Source organism: Melanostigma gelatinosum (assembly GCF_949748355.1).
Source record: "Melanostigma gelatinosum genome assembly, chromosome: 16".
In the NCBI taxonomy this organism is placed as follows: domain Eukaryota; kingdom Metazoa; phylum Chordata; class Actinopteri; order Perciformes; family Zoarcidae; genus Melanostigma; species Melanostigma gelatinosum.
This window is the reverse complement of record NC_136649.1, coordinates 18812339-18832974: the sequence shown is the minus strand read 5'-3', so window position 1 is coordinate 18832974 and position 20636 is coordinate 18812339. Positions and strand designations below refer to the sequence as shown.

Genomic DNA, 20636 nt, shown 5'->3' with positions numbered 1-20636 from the left:
TGTGTATATATATATATATAGAGCATTATGTATTGACAGTCAAAACAATGGAAAACCTGTGAAGAATCTTGTGTTCATTAATAAAAGTACATTAGGAAACTTAAAGGCACATAATGTGTTTCTTGAGTAAAATTGAATTACCCCTTTAAAACAAAATGTAACAGTGAAGATTAGACCTTAACAGATGAGACACCGGGAAGTTGGTTTTACAGAAATAAAACACTTTATATATATATATATATATCCCAATCTGTGTCTTGTTCACAAACAAGTTCAATATAATTTAACAATGAGTTAAAAGGCTACTTGAAGTCTGGCACTATACTGAGACATAATCACATCTGGGCCTTCACTGTTTCTCAGGCAACAGCTGGAGTAAAACTGAACTCCTTTTCCTTTCACGCTGGATCCAGCAGAACTGGTTCTGACCCAACCTTGATCCAGGCATCATTGTACACACACATATATATATATATATATATATCTCCTTAACAAAAATAAACAATTTTGAGCCTGCCAGTAAATTTTGGTCATGCAAAAAAAAGACAAAAGACAGAAGTTACCAACTCAGCACATCACGAACAAGACTTTGAAAGCATTACACATTCGATAAATTGTAAACTGTACCATTATACAGCATACGATTACAGAGTAAGCTAATACTGTGCAAATACACATTTGAGCTGTACAAAAGTATTTTGTACTATTTGTTTTGTTAATCTCAATTCACAAAAAAAACAACTACATGAGACATTTTGAAAATATCACATCACATTTGATGAAACAGCAAAAATATACACCCATCGGGTCCCTGTCTTCCTCGTCTTTTGTGCATTTCAATCTTACATTCCGCAATAGTGTCCGATTTGTCTACAGTACATGTTAAGATTATGAAAAAAAAGCAATGACAATCATAGGATGGTAAAATGTAAAACTCATGAAATCTATCATGATAATGAGCTACCTTTTTCAAAGTGCAAAGAGAGCAGGTTGAATATGTGTTACAACTGTCCATGCTTCTGTACCAGAGGAAATCTCACTGATATAAGATTAAGAGATCCTATTTCTTTAAAGGACTTTCTCTTTATGGATACAAAAGTGCAGGCACTATGTAAGAAATGTAGAACATCTCTGTCTTCAAGTAAGGTCAGTGTTAAGAAGTTCTTCTCTTCCAACATCAGGGTGTGTTTGGATTCTGTATTACCTTTAGGATAAGGTCCTCAGGACCTCATTTAAACCTTTATGGACATTGGCAGGCTGGGAGGCAGCACACTCGGTCAGACTGGGCCCCATCTGGGCGTAAAGGGCTTGGCACAGGCTGGCGGTAGCACCCCTCACGCTGCCGCCCCGGCCATGAACGGTGCCACTGTGGCTGGAGGTGCCCAGGAGGAGCCACAGCAAGGGAAGCACTTTCTGCTCCACCATCTGGGGCTTGCGAGGGTAAAGCTCCGTCACAAGATCTGGAAACAGAAAGCGAGAAGGAACAAGAGGTGGTCAGACACAAAGAGCCAAGGCTGAAACTACTGCAGTATTCAGAATTATTAAAAAACATACATACCGGCAACCTTTCCGATGAGATCCACCTTTGCTTTGCCATTTAGGAACTGAGCCTTGGTGCAGAAAGGCTGAAGAAGAAGTATGTTATCTGTCACGGAAACAAAAGAAAATCACAAAGTCATATAAAGACAGTTCTCCGATTAGACTAAGCCTCGCAATTCACTTCTACCAGATATATTTGAAGGTTCAAGATGGGTACCAAGATTTGAAATAAGTGCATCAATAGCTCCAACAGCAGCAGAGTAGATAGCGTCGTTCTTGGAGTTGAGGTGATTGTCCATGATTGCTGGGACCAGGATGTGGACCACTTGGGACAGGTTGTCCTTTAACAAGTGGATGATTTTCTGGAGAGACTGGAGGGCGTACAGGTTGACCTTGCTGTTGGACTCCTGCAGCCGGGCCTTGAACGCATCGGACAGCTGACAGAAGGGAAACCGGAGGGAAAAGAACAAAAAGGGTGAAAGAGAGACATTGTGGCGATAACTGAGAACCATGACAATGAAATATAGATAGGCTTTAAAAAGAAACAAATGCTAGTACCAACCGGGAATATGCTATTGATGACCATGTTGGGGTTGTGCTGGCAGTCGGCCACAAGCTGGTCGATTCCCTTGATCCTCTCTCTGAAGTCCTTTGAACCCAGCAGACCTGAGATCTGCCTGATGTATTCGTTCTTGTCTGCAATACTCTGTGTCTGAGCTTTGCAGCTGTAATGGCTATTGGACTCCCTGTAGATGATGCAAAGTACATCAAAGAGTTTACAAACCTGTGAGTAGGTATGAATAACTTTGTGCTTCCTATATGCGTCATACACTTTGTGTTTAGTGACAGCTTTGCTTAAAAGGCTGAAGTTAGTGTTGCACAGTGCTGCTGTACTGCTTCATGTTTACACCCACCGGCTGGTCTGGTTGAGGGGCTCTCTGGTGAGAGAGGAGGCCCTGACTGTGCCGCTGCCTGGGAGGGAGCGTCTACCCCTGGCCGACTGCGTTTCCTGGGGCATCTCACCAAGACCCTAAAAAAAAAAACAATCTCCAGTTAAGATGACGGTGTGACCATTCAGCTGAAGCACCGTACATGTTATGAAAGACAAACAGGAAAAACAGTTGCACCTTTGTCTTGAGAGTGAAGACGGTGTCTCTGACAGTCGGCAGGTCTTTGGTGGGGATGTATTTCTCCAGGATCTTGTCAAAGTCAGGGTGGGAAGACAGGGACAGCAGCATTCGACGCCCAAAGTACCTGTGGTGGAACCAGTTTGATAGTGTGAACCCAGACAGTTTAGTTGTTAACAGTCTCTCTCTTGCGTAAATTCCAGCTTCTAAACTGCGATGTCATTGTTGGCCTTGCAGATGTCACGGCCATAAATCAGCTGTTTTGTTTTTAGATATCCATTTCAGTAATAGTCCTATTCACATACATGGGACAACACAATATTACAAATCTCACCAACAAACTATGGCATCAAAAACGAGTAAAATCATCTCCGATAGAGTCGACAAAAACATTATGAGTTTGGATTGCATTACATTGTCTATTTTTCTGGTCACTCTGCGGATTTTATGGCATGTGCCAACCATGTAAAATCAGGAAATATTCATGAATCGCATCAAATTTGTGCTGACCTAAAAAGTTCAAATCAAATCCTTGTGTTACGAACCTAACTGGTGCATGCGGCAACAAAACCAAAGTGTACCTGGCTTCCTGTGAGGAGTCTTGCGCCAGCTTGGTGACGGCAGGGAGGATTCTGTCGGTGAGATCTTTACCTCCAGACAGAAGGCGGGCAGCACCAACCTTCTCCACCAGATTAGCCAGGTGCTGGGCGGCGCATCTTCTCACCACTGCATTGAGGTGACTATCAGAAGAGGGGAAACCAGTTCAGAAATCAAAAGATGAACAAGTGCGGTGAAACAGCACTTCACTGTGTGCGTGTGTGCAGGGAGACACACACTGACCTCAGTCCCCCAGAGAGTACAGCGTTGATGCCACGGGTCGGTGTGCAGTGCTGGACCATGCAGCCCAGTGCTGCCTCTACATCCTGCCTAATGAAGGCGTTACTCTCCCCGGCCTTCAGCAGTAACGCTTTCACCGTCCCCTCCAGCTCCTGGTCCATTGCCTTCTCAAGGCGGGTGTACAGGTCGCCCAGCGTGCATACTGCGACCCTCGAGACACTTGACCGCAGGTTCTTCACCTGAATGACACGGACATTATGAATACCTAACGGGGAAACGGGGGCATTCCAGCATTCCGTTACCAAGACACTGAGAAATGAGCTGTAAAATAAAGATATCAAAACATAAATCAGGAGCAAAAGCAGTTCAAGTTCAGATGGAGTAACAAGTAAAAATGATGTAGGAGTGTTATACAACAAGTTATACTACCTCTTGAATGAGAAACAGGCAGACATCATGAAGCCTGCCCTGGAGTGTGTCTGAGTGGTAGTGAGCCAGACTGCGCAGGAACGTCAGACCCTCGATCTTCTTCTCCCTGAAGATGTATCAAAAAATGTAAAAAACGACAACCTCTATAGAACCCCTGGATTTGAGTTATTAGTATGATGGATCTATGTCCTAGGACGCAGTGCATCTGAGATACTGCAACAAGTGTTTCTCACCAGTCCTCGGAGCTCAGCAGGTTAAAGCTCTGCGTCAGTGCCAGGTCAGGCTTGGAAAACGAACACAGCTCCGGAAGCTCCGAGAGATTTTTCTTGTGACCCACAGCACCAGGGGAGAGCTCATCTAAATGGCCCGCAGACACCAAACAACACACAGATTCCGTCTCATGTCACATCTCTATCAGTCTGAAAACGAGTGGAGCGTGTGGGCGGCGGTGCATTAACAGCAGGTTGTCAAAACAAAGCATTTTGGCACATTACCCAAAAGCAAGCATCTTATTCACCCATGCTCCGATGGCTCCGACAGTCTAATTAATGTTTCAACATTTTCTATTAACAAAGACCTGTTGAAGCTCTGGTTCATCCATTTATAATGCGGTGGAATATTGCTAAGTTGCATGCCAGCGTCGGACCCACTGAGAGAGGACACATAGCAACATTATAAAGCTACACAGCGACACATGATTGAGCTGGAGTCTTTTTAGATGGACTAACCTGAGCTGTGGGACAGCGATGGTCGGGTTCTGTTGAGGCTAGGGGCCCTCCTAAGACGGGACAGGTTTTTGGGGTTCGGGGGCACTGTGGGGGGGCTCGGCTGGTGGGGTGGGGTGAAGCACTTGATGGGGCTTTGGGGTCCCGGTTGGCCGACGGGAGGCTCATCGGAGAGAAGGTCTGCTTTGGTGGACGCCAGTGTGCTGCCGTTGCGATGCAGATCTACATCAGAAATAAATCATTTCAAGTGTCCGGGTGCAAACGGTATAAACTACATATATGGATGACTTCATTGCTTTAAATAGGATACAATAAAATACATCACAGCTAAATCCAGTTTAATATGGCAACAAAAGTGATAAATGATTACCAAAGTAGAAAGAATCAGAAAAATCTAAACTAGCTAGAATTCAAAAATGATGAAATATACATTTCAGCAAAAATAAAAACATTAGGTTGAGGTTTCCAAATCTTCTCTTGCCTTTGATGATTAATGCTCCATTCTCCTCTGTGGGTGAGTCAGACAGCATCTGTCGAACGCGTTGGCGGATCTGGTCTCGTGTATGGTCCACCTGACTGCACTGCCCCTCTTGCTGATCCAGACACTGCAGCCCCGTCTTGTCCCGGCTAAACCTTGTGTTCTTCACCCTCTGCTGTGCATGCAGCGGTAGAAAACACACCAGGTGGGATTTTAGTAACTGGAAACTTTGTATGCTGTGCTATGATTTAGCTACTGGGACAAAGTGTGACTAACCTTAACCTCCTCTGGACGTGGGCTGTCATCACTGTCTAGGTGACAGCCGGACACGGCGTGGCTGTAGATGCCTGCTGAGGGATCAGCGGGGGGTCTGGTCACAGAATCACCCTGCTCAAGTAACGAGGCAGCTCCCGGACGGCCGGAGGACACCGCGGTGCCGAACATGCCTAGGAAGCATGAGGGGGATGTTCGCAGAGAACTTAAATGTGTAATATGACTGGTGGACATCAAACCTTCTCAACTGCTGGAAGAATCAGTAATGAGAAGTATTCTAACTCTTTTATAACGGTGACAGTTTGTGATTATGGGATGTCCACTGAAAACTTGACTGGTTTTCGTACTTCAACGTAACATGACAATATGACAAACGGAATAACTTATGGGTACAAATCAAGATCGAGAGAAACTGACGTCGTCCAATGACTCCTTCAGCCATGTCGGTGGCAGGCGAGTTCCTGCTGCTGTAGCTCTGAGAGCCTAAGAATCAAAAGTAGAGGAATACTGATTCATTATCTCAGCAAACAAATAGTATTACCAGGTAAATACAGCTGAAAAATCTCAGTTTGACTGACCTTTGACAGGCTTCAGAGCCCTGACGGAGTCACGGAAGGCTGGTTTGACCAGCGGACCGGACGGTCCTGTGTTCTCCTCCTCGGTTTTGATTATACTGTTGGAGTAAGTGACTCTCTGCCCAACAACACCCACGTCGGACGACAGTTCGCTTCTCTGTGACAATCCTTGGGGGGGGAAAACAAAAGCGTAAATAAAGTAAATGATAAAATAGTTTGGGCAAAACCGTACTATCCCCTTTGATACCTTGAAGGCTGCTGAAGTCCACAGAAGACCTCAGTTTTGCAGAAGGCACTCTCGCAATGCAAGGTTTCATTCCTGGAGCAGCAGAGTTTCCGGGACTGTTGACGGACGTGACAAGTGAGAAATAATGCTGGAACCAACTGCTAGATCACAAGCATAACAACATCTGCTACATGCAGCAGAATGCAGAGCCCTCACCTGGTTTTGATGCCGTTGAAGCTAGAGTTGGCGACTGAGCTCAGACTGGACAGACCGCTCTCACTGGCTGAGCTGGTAAGCATTGGAGAGCTGTGTGACGGCGAGTCCGGACCCAGGTCCAGCCTCACAGCTGAGTCGGGGCTGTCTGGATCTGAACTGCTAAGGCTCACCGTGGCCCTCTTCTTGGCAGCACTGTTGCGCAATGAGCGCAGGGAGTTCAGCATCTGTGAGCACCACACAAATGAGCATGAGCATGGAGAAGCAAATAATAAATAATAAAGGAGCCAAACTTCAACCCCCTGGACCTGCAGAGTGTGTTTGCTGACCTCCTGCATGTCCAGAGGATCATCCTCTTGAGTTTCTTGCGCCACACTGATTCCATCAGGGTCCAGATGAAGGTCCCTCTCTAGCTGTTGATTCGGAGGGCTGCCTGGAGCATTGCACCTCTGGCCATTATGGGACTGGACCTGCTCTGCTGGTGGGACAACTGGCGAGATAGATAGGTTTGCCCTGGTGCTGCTCAGAGCCCGGCGGAAAGACGAAGTGGAAGAAGAACTCACAAGGGAGGCCCGAAGAGGCCGGGGAGAGTATCTGCTGGAGAGATGGTCTCCTGCAGGCGGTAGAAGATGGAGGATAAAAGAACATGGAGGATAAAAGAGAAGATACAAAGAGGCCACAACGTTTTTACATTCATCCGAAAGCTCACATGTCAATTTAGGTCTTTTTTAAATGAAATTACCCGTTGCTGTGCCTGTCGTGTCTCTCCACGGGCTGGTGTCTCGTTGGTGAGGGGTGTTTTCTCTCTTGTTGGGCCATGTGTTGGACATGGAGAGGGAGGAGTCTGCATGGCGGCGGGACAGTGTCGGAGTAAGCATGCCTCCTGGGAGGGAGGCCAGTGGGTAGGAGGGCAGCAGGAAGGATCCAGATGTGGAGGGGTTCGAGGGGAGGGAGACCGTGCGCTCAACACTGGGGTTCCCCGAGAGTATGCGTCCCTTGGGCGCCGCTGTGAGACGGAGCATTCACATGTCAGGAACCATGAAATACTGAGTCGATAAAAAAGGTAACACGGTGGAAATACGGTTCATTTGACTGTCTGGATGTTGAAAACTTTCCATTTGAAAGGACCCAAGTGCTTTCTTATCCTGATTTTCTTCTTGCCACAAGTATGCAAAAAAAAAATGGCTCCTTACCAACATCTGGGTCGGAGAAGTTGGTGGTTTTAAAGATGTCGGGGTCCAAGTTGAGGCTTCCACTTCTTCTGAGGCGTGCAGGGGTTTCCCTCCTTCTGGAGGATTGGGGCTTCTGAGGCGGTGCAGAACCTAGATGGAAAGTAGATTTATTTATATATGTTTCACACTATAAACCTAACAGGGTTGCACAATACTCAAATAACCTACGTGACAGTAACCACCTCTCTGTAAACCAAGGCTTTTAAAGTGTGTTGTACAAACTATTGCAACTCTAGTTACTAGACTTGGTTTACTTTAATTTCTCAGGGATACACTCCTGTATGTTCTGTAATTCAGTTGTCTGATATACTATGATTGGGGGATTATTTCCACTACATTATTTCAGAAGGCACTCATTCATTATTATTACTCCAATAGCTTCATTATCACTTACAGCGCGATGACTAATATTGCTGTTAATTTATTACATCACATATTTACCTCGGAGTCATTTTACTTCCTTCCTGTTGTTGCTTTATAAAAACGGACAGTTCTGAGTGTAACAGTAACGGTGTAAAGAGCAGAGAAGAGATGTGAACCCAGACACACTGAAGCTGGGGGTGTGACCGTCTTGCTGTGTTGGTGTTGACTCACAGTTCAGAGTCACTGAAGAACGCTGGCTATCAAGCATTCAGGGCTGCATTACAGATCCCATTTTTAACACACATAATGACAATCGAGAACAAAACTATCCCAATGCAGAATGCAATTCACAGTATGAACTTGATCTGGTGGTGTCATGGAGGAGAATTTAGAGACTAGAGTGATGATTCGATTGAGACGAGACACATTCAACGAGAATGAGAACAGACTATTCGGGAACACCTCGTCTCCAGGTGGAGGAGGTCACACACGGACATTTTACACAGTAATGTTACACAATATCAAAACATTTAGCATAGCACCGAATTAAAGCAGAGAAAAAGGGGACTGCGTTCACATATTGTGAGAACACAGACTACACTCGAGAGCTTCATTTAAGGATTCCATTCCACAAGCGCGTGTCCGGATTACATCAAATACAGAGGCAGCATTGGAACGAGTCTATTCCTGCGTTAGTAGTGCGACTCAAACAGCCAGTGGCTCAATGGTATGAAACCCAACAGAGAATTAGTATAGAATATGAGAGTTTGATGACAATCTTCTGACAGGATTCATTGTGTCCATAACGTTCCAGCAGGCTACAGTTCAGAAGACCAAACAGTCGGTGCGATATATATATATATATATATATATATATATATATATATATATATGTGGGTGTAATATCGAGAGAAGAGAGTCTTGGCACTTACTGAAACTGGGTATGTAGTTCTCTTGACTCAGCTTCTTGGACAGGGGGAGGAAATCCTTACCGGCCACCTATTAGTGGGCAGAAAATAATTTATTTTAAAAGCAACAATAGAGCATGAAGTTCAAATGACAAATGTAAAACAATCCTTAAACAAACAGGACTCAGAGTGTAATTCCATCCACTGGCCTGAACAAAGGGATACAGCATGCATGTTCCAGCTCAGACAAGAGACGCTCATTGCGAGGCTCTCCTGCTACTGTAAACAGTATACAGGAAGTTAAAATTAAATAAATCAAGGAGACAGAATTAGGACATTTTTTTTGTATCAGTGCATGCATCTCAGCCTCAGAGAGAGAAAGAGAGAGAGAGAGAGGGAGGCAGAGGTTATTCCCACTGCCTTCAACCTGATCAGCTGTGGAGCACTTGATGTGATTGCAATCAACACTAGAGCAGTAAAAAAAAGCCATGTTGTTCTTTTGTCACAAGCATCGCACCGTGATATATCCAATTATGTGTCGCACCCCCTTCAGTAAGTGTGCTGTGTGGTAATGGCGTTGCTGGGAAACAGACACCGCTGTAAACAGAAGTTGTTTTTTTTAACAAACGAAGGCTCTTATTTCTCTGCATGATAGTTTCCAGAACAATATATTGTTAATCAATAACTCATGAAACCGAGTCATTCACCTCAACAGATGGACATTATTAGATCGAGCTGATCGTGGCTCAGTTCAACAAATCATTCCAATTTGCGAGCTAATGAAATGCGACACGGTACGTATTCCACACCGGTTAACCTGGATCTTCACACGGCTTCTTCTCCAGACATCGGACGCTCATCTTTTGCAGCAACAGTTCAGGGAAACCACTCACCTCCCGCACTTCTTCCAGGAATAGTCAGTGATTTTACCGATCTATTCTTACCACCGTTTAATGAATTGAGAGACATCTAGTCAACAACACAAGTCAACCTATTGTTACCCTGCCAATACAGATTCATGTCAAGTCATTTAAACAAAAGAACAGAAATCAAGCATTATGAACCGTGAAACTGTATGAAATCATATGCACAAGCAGATGAAGAGGACGCTGCAGATCTCTATGACGTAAGGTGTGAAACATAACTATCTCTCTGCTGCACATCATCCATACTGCATCATGAGAGATAGAACTATATGTAGGTTCCACCCACCCCAAACACTCTCTGACGAAAGTGACACCTCTAAGATTTCGGTTTGGCTGGGTGCCTGTGGGTGTGACTCAGCTTGCTCAAACAACTAGTGTGCATTTCTGACGGTAAACAAACAAGACGATGAATATATTCTTACTGAGGTTTAGATTCGTCGTTCCCTCTGTAAACCGAGCGAGACTAAAAGGGAGGCAGAAACAATAAGCACTCCTTTCGTGCTCTTCAGTGACTGATTGGGAGCAAATCAACAGACGTCCTGGTCACTGAGATGCTCTGTGATTTCATAGTCGATGTGAACAGCACTCTGGTGCTCCGAAAGACTGTACAAGCAGCTAACAAATGACTGATTAAGCCTTAATTGCATTGGATCATAAAGAGTATTTTTAGGGGGGGTGAATGCTGCTTGTTTCATCAATAGCTGTCTCATTAGTGTCAATCAATGGTAACTAAAAAGACAACATTTCCATCTGTTCTCTGGGTGTATTAACCTACAATATACCGTGTAAACTGTTCTATCTTATCTACCATATGCTAACTCCGGGAATGTTCCCAGATGGCTTAATTATCACAAGAGATAAGTGAGAATAGTGACGATGGACCCCACCTTTTCCGAGCACTTTGTATTCAGCGCGCTGCATTGCTGGTCATTCTCAGTGGGTGAGCAGCTCGACATCTCCCAGGGTAGTTTGTTCCTCCCTTTACCCGCGCTGACGATCCTCCTCTGTAGTGGAAGGTCGTCAGTGAGGGAGCCTAGGCTGCCGTAGCCATGCAGCCGGTCACCGTCTGCTTCGGTTCTGTGGCTCCTGGCGCTGCTTACCCGCCCGCCGTTCATCACCCAATCCAGATCAGCTCCAGAGCCGTGCTGCAGGGAGCACCGGTGTGCTGGTTTGGGGGCCACCAAGCCGTACTCCACTACCCCCTCTGATGAGAGTTTGGGGAGGACGTGCCTTGCTCGTCTGGCCTGTACGGCTGCCATCAGACCCTCGGCATCCTGGTTGAGTTCGACCATGTCCACAGCTTTCACTAGAGGCTGCTTTTTCCCCGTGTCAAGGCAATCGTCAAAAATAGCAAAGAGCTCGAGGGCGGCGTGGCGGACCTTCCTTTTGCCGTCTGCCAGGTACGGGGCCACCTCCAAACAGAGCTTGGGGATGTTGAAATCTTTTCTAGGATGAGTGAGCATCGCTGCCATGATGATGTTGAGGACATCTTCCCGAACCCTCGAATTCTTGTGTTTCAAGTTGCCAGTGACAAGATCCAACACTTGTTGCGGCGCAAGAGTTTTCATCAGCTGTCGAAACACATTCATGTATTCATTTCTGGTGACGGTGTGAGTGTCCCCGAGCGCCTTCAGAGCCACTAAGACTATCTGTTTGAAATATCTGTCTACACCCGTGTCTAGCTTCTGAATGAGAAGGTTTAAAACTTGTAACGTGCCGTATAACACTTTAAAATTACTGTCGTCCAGAAGTCGAGGGAGAAAATGGATGAACTCCTCAATACTGCCAGAAGGGACGGATCTCATGTCCACTTCTGAGAGGATGCGTTTGAGCTCTTCCACCCCATTCGTGCGATTTTGGTAATCCTTCAGGTCCAGAAGCAGCGCCTGTAACTCATGGGAGATCAACCCAGGTATCATTATGGACGGTCTTACGGTCGTGGTCAAATTTGAGAATCCAAATGGGCGAACACAATCCTGTGAGGACAATAGTATCCGTCCTCTTTACTTCGTGATTTCATCCTGAGTGGTTTGTGATGGAAACCCACTCGCCGGTTCATCAAGCTGTGAATGCAAAACAGGAAGAAAAATGAGCAGGACCACACACACGACTGCATCAATTCCCATTCGCTCAGAGGGGAAATTAAAAGTATTTGTAATAATGTATGCAAACATGTCACACAGCCACGTAACATTGAACCGATGGAGTGTGTTATCGCTCCTCAACATCACGATCATCGATGAACTAACGCTTCGGTAGATCAGATGTTAGATTACAGCCATTAGACACAACCACTTGTGGCTGTCGAGCACGGTACCGTTAGTTATCGGCAGGTTTACATAACATGTACTGCTGCGTTACGCTGCATTATGCCCTGCTGTTGTAACATGAGTTAGTGTGATGTGTGTCGACCCCGGAGCCACTTATACGATACTGAGTAATGCCATCAACGGGTTTATCAGCCCCGGACTAAGTTACCGTTAATACTGGTGAGCTACAGAGATACTTAGCCTTAGCTATCGTAACGTTACGGTGCTAAGCTAACTCGCTACTCCGCTCACTGTTTCAGTGGTTGGTGCTGGCTGACTGGGCTAGCAAAGTTATAAAAACAGAAAGAAAGCAGACCTTGAATTCCCTCTGGCGCTCCTCCGTGACGCTCTTTGAGACTATTTATTTAATGTTACGTCGCCCCAGTGTCCGTGTCATGCTGCGGCAGCTACAGTGCAGACATCTTCCCAGGTTGTTTCAGCTGCTGTCTGGAGTGTTGAATGTGTGAAAGCTACAGAGGTATTCCTGTAGAGAGGATCCCACACACACACACATACATAACTACATACATACACGCACACACACTGAGGAAGCAAAATGGCGAATACATGTCGCAAACTGAGCGCTTCCATGGTGACGCGAGTTTCCAGGCTCCTCCAGACGGTCCATCATCACCACACATGATGAATGAAAGAACATAACGTCCTTCATGTTGATTTGTGTACTTGTATCTAGTTTTTAACTCCGCATTGTATAGGAATACAACATAAATATAACTTCCAATGTTTGTTTCTGTGTGTTTTATGATGAAATGTATATATTATCAAATACATTTTGGTCTATAATATAGCCATCTACACGTCCTCGGTTTTTATCGGAAAACCAAACATTGGCCACTGTCCACTAGAATGATAACTTACAAATTGCCATCCAGGTTTGCATCCTTGTTGTGGGACACACGAGGATCACGTTCACTGCAGAATAGTTATTTATGCAAAAAATCTGTACATTCTTTGTTTTTACTTACTTTAAAATGATGCAACTTTATACACAAGATTTCAGAGGCAAATATACTTTGTTTTTTTTGTGTAACTCATGTGGAGGAGTGATTGTTGCATTATAAGACAAATACAGCAAATTCGAACCAATGTTGCTGATGATAATTTGTTCTTATACTGAAGTTAAATTGCTGTTCATGTGGCTAGACTTGCGGTTAAGGTTACGTCAATTTAATGTTTCCATTACATTTACTGTTGTATCACATCTTCGTGAGCATCGCTCTTCCTTGACAAAAATATCTGTGAATGTGGTTTTATTTTGAAAAGCGGAAGTGGGAGTGCTGCTCTCACAGCTCGTTTCTATAAGAGCTCCTCTGTAGCTCTGTGGCTCGGTTGGCAGTAGGTTGTTTTCTTCATAGCCGCTGAACTCCGCCACTGCAAAATCGGTCATTACAGCGGCGCACCAGACGGTCTACAGGTTACAGGTTCGTTGTCTTTGATTTGACGATTGACAAATGTTGTCTGACAGCTAGCCAGCTGTAACGTCACGTTTTGTATCCGTCAGCCATGTTACTGTATATCAATCAATGATGCAACTAGCCACAGTAACCGTATTTATTTTTAGCAACTAACCCGCGCCGACTGCAGTGCAATGAGACGGATATAGGCGCTGTGTATTTGCTGGAGGCTAACATTGCTGATGGTGACATTGATGTTAATGTGATACCCGGGTAGCTTGTGGTGGGGTTCGCTAGCTACTAGCTGTCTGTCGCTGTAAAGCTAAGAGGTAACGTTAGCTAACGAATTTTAATCTGTCCTCCGTCAGAAATCAAGCAAAGGCCTCGGTCAACAAAACTAACGGGTACCGTTATTGTGACTGATTGTCATGAAGCACAGCAGCATTTATGCAGCTTGAGGTTAAACCTAAAAAAAAATGTTTGCTTAACGTCATTAGCCAATACGGTCGGTTGACTTTAAGCAGCGTTAGCACTGGATTAAGAAGACCGTGCTTCTTTAACTTTCCTCACAGCAGACTGCTAACAGAGCGAGACGGAATCACTGCTGTATTACTTAAAAACATCCCAGAATGCATCTTACTACCCAGGAGAGATTCCTTAATGCGTGCTGTAATTACGTCATGTTGCATGGCCTATGTTTAGTTGACTTCTCAGGCTTGTCTAAGAGACAAGAGGCCATAGTTGTCCAGGATTTACAGTATTTCCATTGGCTGTTGGTCACATGTCAGTTAATCGGAAAATGTCACTGCAGCTGTGTAGCCTTGACAAGATGTCAACAATGCACTAATATGTGGATTTCCTCGCGAACTTCAGATGGACCAGCAGGACCAGTCCTATGTGTTTGCCAGTCTGAAGCGGCCTCACTCGGAGCAGTTGCTGCAAGGCCTCCAGCTCTTGCGGCAGGATCACGAACTATGTGACATTGTCCTGCGCGTGGGTGATGCCAAGATCCACGCTCACAAAGTAGTGCTGGCCAGCATCAGCCCTTACTTCAAGGCCATGTTCACGGGTAACCTGTCGGAAAAGGAGACCTCCGAAGTGGAATTCCAGTGCATCGACGAGACTGCCCTGCAGGTATGCTTGGAGCCAGCGGACACGTTCCTAACGGCTGTACCGTAGTTGTTGGTGTTTATGTGACGCTTTTACTCTCTTCCAGGCCATTGTTGAGTATGCCTACACCGGCACGGTGTTTATCTCCCAGGAGACGGTGGAATCTCTGCTACCGGCGGCCGACTTACTCCAGGTTAAGCTAGTACTTAAGGAGTGCTGCTCCTTCTTAGAGAGCCAGCTGGATGCTGGAAACTGTATAGGCATCTCCCGCTTCGCAGAGACATATGGCTGTCATGACCTGTGCCTAGCCGCAACCAAGTTCATCTGTGAGAACTTTGAGGAAGTTTGTCTGACGGAGGAGTTTTTTGAACTGACGAGGGCGGAGTTGGATGAAATCGTGTCCAATGACTGCCTTAAGGCGGTCACAGAGGAGACCGTGTTTTACGCCCTGGAATCGTGGATCAAATATGACGTGACTGAGAGACAGCAGCATCTGGCTCCGCTGCTGCACTGTGTTCGCCTTCCTCTACTCAGCGTCAAATTTCTCACTCGCCTATATGAAGCCAACCACCTTATACGAGATGACCACGCATGCAAGCACCTGCTCAATGAGGCCCTCAAATATCATTTTATGCCCGAGCACCGGCTCTCCTATCAAACTGTGTTGTCGGCACGGCCACGGTGTGCCCCGAAGGTGCTGCTTGCGGTAGGAGGCAAGGCTGGACTGTTTGCGACATTAGAAAGGTAAAAAACTATATCTAGATAATAATTTTAAGCAACTTTCTAAATGCGTTCTTTAAACAAACGGACTGATCTGATAATATCTGTCTCTCCCTCTCGCTTGCAGCATAGAAATGTATTTCCCTCGGACGGATTCATGGATGGGACTGGCCCCTCTCAGCGTACCCCGGTATGAATTTGGAGTGGCGGTGCTGGACCACAAGGTGTATGTGGTGGGAGGCATCGCCACGCACATGAGACAAGGCATTAGCTATCGGAGACACGAGAGCACAGTGGAGTGCTGGGACCCCGAAAGCAACACCTGGTCCTCGGTGGAGCGTATGGCCGAGTGCCGCAGCACACTCGGGGTGGTGGTGCTGGCGGGCGAGCTGTACGCCCTCGGCGGCTACGACGGCCAGTACTACCTCCAGTCGGTGGAGAAATATGTCCCCAAGTTGAAGGAGTGGCAGCCCGTGGCGCCCATGACCAAGTCCCGCAGCTGCTTTGCCACCGCTGTGCTGGATGGCATGGTGTATGCTATCGGAGGCTATGGCCCAGCCCACATGAACAGGTAATACCACGGAGAGTGGATGTGATCTCTTTGTTTTCTCATTGTTTATCATTCTGTAGCTGCTGAGTTCGATGTATAAGGTACTGCTCTTTGCCTCTAACTTTAACCGCTTTCATTGAACTTTCTGTGTAATGTCAGAACTGCAGAAAGCTACATAGGTTCCAAATACGAAAACGGATCGTTCTTTGCTCCTAAAGATGACATCTGTTCAAAATTGTCCTTGATTTGAGGGAAAAGCTTGTCGATATTTTAGGCCTCCTAACTTGGTTTTCTTTCTCACGGTCTTAGTTATTTAATAGAGCTGCTAATCAGGTGGAAGATGTCAAGTGTTGCTGAGAGACTGGCCAGGGCCCTGTTAATGAGTGAACAGGAGTCTGAGGAGAAGTGGTTGCTGAAGTTTCGTAGAGAGGGTGACTGTGTGCTGCTGGGTAGACCTCTGTTGTTGCTGTCGATCTCTAGAGAGCAAGCGTCTCTGTTGCGTGTTTCCTTGACTCCCGAAACCCCTCTGGAGAATGTGTTTGGACAGAGAATCTTTGGGGACAATTTATTTTTTTTCTTTCCCCAATGGCTTTGCATACTGCAAAACAACCCCTGATTGCTCGTGTTCCAGTTGCCGTCAGGGGGTTTCATTCGACTCTGGTTAAATTTGGCAATTCACTGCCACCATTGGTGATCACGCCTCCCAAACTTTAGTCTTCTTTGTAGCTTGAAATAAATATCGATCCAAATAAGTATTTTATTAAAAATTTTATTTGAATGTGAAGTATGTTCCCTGCTTCTAAAATACATATTTTGAAGGAGTAAGTAGGTGTTTTTGCATGTTGTAGACAAATAACTACAAAGTGCATACTTCGGCACTTTTTTATGTGGATGTCCAATCAGTGCTGATGGTTAATGTAGTCCACTGAAGAAAAGAATTCCCCAGTGCATGTCGAGGAAACTGATCGCTCCTGCTGCGGAGCCGTGCCTGCATGTACCAGGATGGATTGTGTGCAAGCGGAGACTTTTTTGCGTTACACAAGCTCTCGTATAGACTGACAAATACACTCAAAATGCCAATAATGGAAATAATCTTACACCCAAACTGAAAAAATACAACCACACACCTTCTGAATTCAAGTTTCTCTTTAAGACCAAACTAAGACGGGCTTAATTTTCCCTGAAACAATGCTTTAGATCATTTTTTTAGATAGATATGGTATCACTTATGCCTGTGTATTGTAAGAATAGTTTTTAAACGTGTACGCGTTTTTAATTGTGCTTCATCTGATTCACACAGCGTGGAGCGGTACGACCCCAGCAAGGACGCCTGGGAAATGGTAGCCCCCATGGCAGATAAAAGGATCAACTTCGGAGTAGGCGTCATGCTCGGCTTCATCTTTGTGGTGGGCGGACACAACGGCGTGTCTCACCTGTCGAGCATTGAGAGGTACGATCCACATCAGAACCAGTGGACAGCCTGTCGGCCAATGAATGAACCTCGCACTGGTGAGTTTACGTCATACTTTAGCTAAAGTTCCCCATTTGCACGATATAGAAACAGTTTTCTGGGGACCCCCAGTGGGGTCCCCTAAGGAGACGACATGTGGAGGCTTCAATGTAATCGCTTGTCATTTAAGCCTATTGAGTTAACTGCTTCCAGACAACAGTGAGAAACGTGTGTAATTATCTACAAGTGACTGTGGCGTCGTCTTGCAGGTGTGGGCTCTGCCATCGTTGACAACTACCTCTACGTGGTGGGCGGTCACTCCGGGTCGTCCTACCTGAACACTGTCCAGCGCTATGACCCCATCTCGGACAGCTGGTTGGACTCGAGCGGCATGATGTATTGCCGTTGCAACTTTGGTCTGACTGCCCTTTGACCCATGGCCCAGCCAGCTAGGACCCAATAAGAGAACTTAGACACAAAGACGTTTCTTTTTTTGTTGTCTCCTGCTCCTCCTTCCCCACATTCGTCCTCCAGGTGCCGAGGAGCGCTGCACACCTACGTGAACACCAGAGGAGAGAGAGAGGGAGCGAGAGCCTGCTGGGTGGATGGATGTGCCGGGCTAGCTGGCTGGCTAGAGGGGGGGGGGGGCACAGACATGGCTGCAGAGATGAGAAAGACCTGCAAAGTTGTGCAGAACAGAGAGGAAGATGATTGGACAGCTGGTGTCACGAGGAGACGACCGCTCTACTGCTGCTGGACCACAATGAGGACTCTGAGCCATTTCCCAGAGGACTGTGGGAGAAAACCTGTCACTTTGTTTCAAAAATTCTGTTATATTAGCAGAAGTTTGTTTTCCTTCATGCCATTAATTGTGTTAAACACTCAAATCCTTTTTTTTTTTTTTTTTTTTTTTTAAACTATAATTTCCCTGCTGCAACTGGAACAATGTGTTCAGATTTTGTAGACCACTGCAGTTTGCTGGTGTATTTGTATGAATATGTGGTTGTTGGCCATGTAGTGCGTATGTCCGTGTATGCTTGGGGGGTGCATGCATGTCGGATAGGATTGTTTTGTTACGTGTCGGGGTGCAGAGCTGATGCTCAGCAGCGCAGCTGTTCTGCATCAAAATCAGTGCTTCACAAAAAAGAGAAAAGTTGAAATCTTTATATTTTCAAAAAAGGGCTTCCTTTTTCTCTCTTGTAAATAGTCTAAATAGAAATATATAGATATTAATATATCCTCTAGTGCATTGCCTGTAAATGTTTTTCTGCACTGGGTCACGTGTGTGAGCGGGTGTGTGTAGTTTGAGTCCATGGGTCGGTGTGGAGGAGAGTTGTCCTGGGATTGATTGTCACTAGTTTCTGCTTCATCCTTGGAGAAATTAACCCCCCCCCGCCCCCCCCGTTCTTGCTTCTGTTACATCTTGCGACGGTCAGGTCATGCACGTGCTACTCTTCACAATAGTTGAAATCGACCGTGGCCCTCTCTTCACCCTTTGGTCTGTACACAATACCAACTGGTGCTATATTTAGGATTCAGCTTTTTGTCTGTGTTGCCCTCACACAATTAGGTCAACCTCTGCTACGTTACTGCGTAAGATGTTCGTTATTTGATTTAAGCACGTGTAATTGCGGTAAGGTTGATGGTCAACCATGCAATAAAACTGAAATGGAAGCCTGTGGTTGGAAAACCACGAAATTCTATCCTCCGTAAATATCTATGGTGGTGGTGTCTTGTTTAGTCACTTAATGTTCAAGTCTAGTTTGTAGTTTGAGTTGCTATGTGCACTGATGTTTGCACAGAAGTGGAAACTGTAACCAAGCTCTGCATTGCACTTAACAAACTATTTGATACATATTGTCATTTGATTTAGGACAACAGCATTTAGAAAATGCAATAAGACTTCTGTTCTCTCTGTGGATGAATGTGTCTTTGTCTTTTATTTTATTTGTATTTGTTTAAAGCCAAGGCATCTCATATTGCTGTAACAGAACCCAACATGGCATGTCTGTTGATTCACACCGTTGGCTGGTGAAGTGGGCGTCTGATGAAACATCAAATGGTACCATTGACTTTGCCTCATCCCACCAGACTGTGTGTTGTGTTGTCATTTTGTTGTGCATGCTGGTTCATTTGTACAAGGCATATGTTTGAGGTAGAGTCAGATGGATTACTGCATTCATTATAATTAGCAGCCAAACACGACGTAAACACAGTTTTTAATAAACTCTGCTATTTTCACCACGTATATAATTCTGCTTGTGCTCTAAATAACATAAACTGTGTGTTTTGAAACATTAGGGAAACCATTGATGTCGACGAGAACTTAAATGACATTTGACTTGCAAATTGGTCAGGGTGTCACCGGTGAGATGTTTAGCTTGTTCACCATATAGACTACTTTCCTAAATGATTTCTAATTTATTTAGAAAAGTAGCGCATAAGCAACCAAAACGTGTTTCTGCAAATGTGTCATTTTGTTTTAGAGTTGCGTCTTTTATTGTATTTATAATTATATTTTGTACTGTTTTATGTCCTGTAACCTGATTTTGTTTTGCTAATTATGTCTATTGTGTACTAGATTTTGTTAATCACTCAACAGCCACAGCACAAATCACGCAGGCGTAATTATGTGCTGCAGCCATGATTCACCTGGCATCTACGTCGTGTAGTCACCGTTTCTGAGGTGTATATTTAACTACTTTAATGAATTTTGGAGAGATGCTGATTAAAATCTGCAAACGTGAATCTGCAAAAAGAAGGGATGTTAGAATTGAGTTTGTATGCATTTTCATTATGGCCTAACCAATGTCTTGTATTTGCCACCACTCTCACTAAAGTGCTTGTTCAAAGAAAGCGGACGGATGACTAACACCTGGTCTGCCACTCTAATGTTTGTGACTGAAAGAAAAAATCCTTTGAAACTGATGTCAATGTTAGCCAAATGACCACTCTGCTTCTTTTACATTTCCCATTGTGTGTGTCTGGAGTTAAGGTGATGATCTTGAATTTTATATCCTGTGGATTATTACTGGAAGTACAAGATAAACCTTTTAGGTGTAGAAAACGGTAGCTTTTCACATTTTCTCATGTTTTGATTGAAGACATTTTACATACATTTTAGTCAGTTTGTGTGGTGCAGTTGTACCCAGTTTAAAAATAAATGCCTGCCTTAAAAGGTACCGTCTGCTTTGATGTGGCTCTTGTTACATACATCCATGCAACGCAAGT

The 20636-nt window shown here is 45.1% G+C and overlaps 2 protein-coding genes across 3 annotated transcripts; one reads left to right on the top strand and one right to left on the bottom strand.

Annotated features, from left to right (window-relative positions):
* Positions 1–38: 38 nt before the first annotated feature.
* On the bottom strand, positions 39–12605 carry togaram1 (TOG array regulator of axonemal microtubules 1). 2 transcript variants are annotated; one of them, XM_079286258.1, is made up of 23 exons: positions 12477–12605; positions 10739–11914; positions 8950–9016; positions 7616–7744; positions 7165–7428; positions 6752–7035; positions 6426–6649; positions 6231–6325; positions 5987–6151; positions 5826–5891; positions 5412–5581; positions 5139–5310; positions 4661–4879; positions 4166–4289; positions 3933–4038; positions 3507–3742; positions 3248–3406; positions 2667–2793; positions 2454–2569; positions 2102–2285; positions 1757–1976; positions 1559–1645; positions 39–1460 (listed from the first exon to the last, which is right to left on the bottom strand). In XM_079286258.1, exons 2-23 carry the CDS (start codon positions 11768–11770, stop codon positions 1207–1209), a joined length of 4500 nt encoding a protein of 1499 aa, XP_079142384.1. In that variant the 5' UTR covers positions 11771–11914; positions 12477–12605; the 3' UTR covers positions 39–1206. The 2 variants fall into 2 exon arrangements, with proteins under 2 accessions (XP_079142384.1, XP_079142385.1); XM_079286259.1 differs by having other exon boundaries at positions 5139–5307.
* Positions 12606–13508: 903 nt separating this feature from the next.
* Positions 13509–20587, top strand: klhl28 (kelch like family member 28). The gene is made up of 6 exons (XM_079286031.1): positions 13509–13602; positions 14449–14709; positions 14792–15429; positions 15533–15976; positions 17256–17464; positions 17675–20587. The coding sequence occupies exons 2-6, from the start codon at positions 14449–14451 to the stop codon at positions 17836–17838; spliced, it is 1716 nt and encodes a 571-aa protein (XP_079142157.1). The 5' UTR covers positions 13509–13602; the 3' UTR covers positions 17839–20587.
* The last annotated feature ends 49 nt before the right edge of the window (positions 20588–20636 follow it).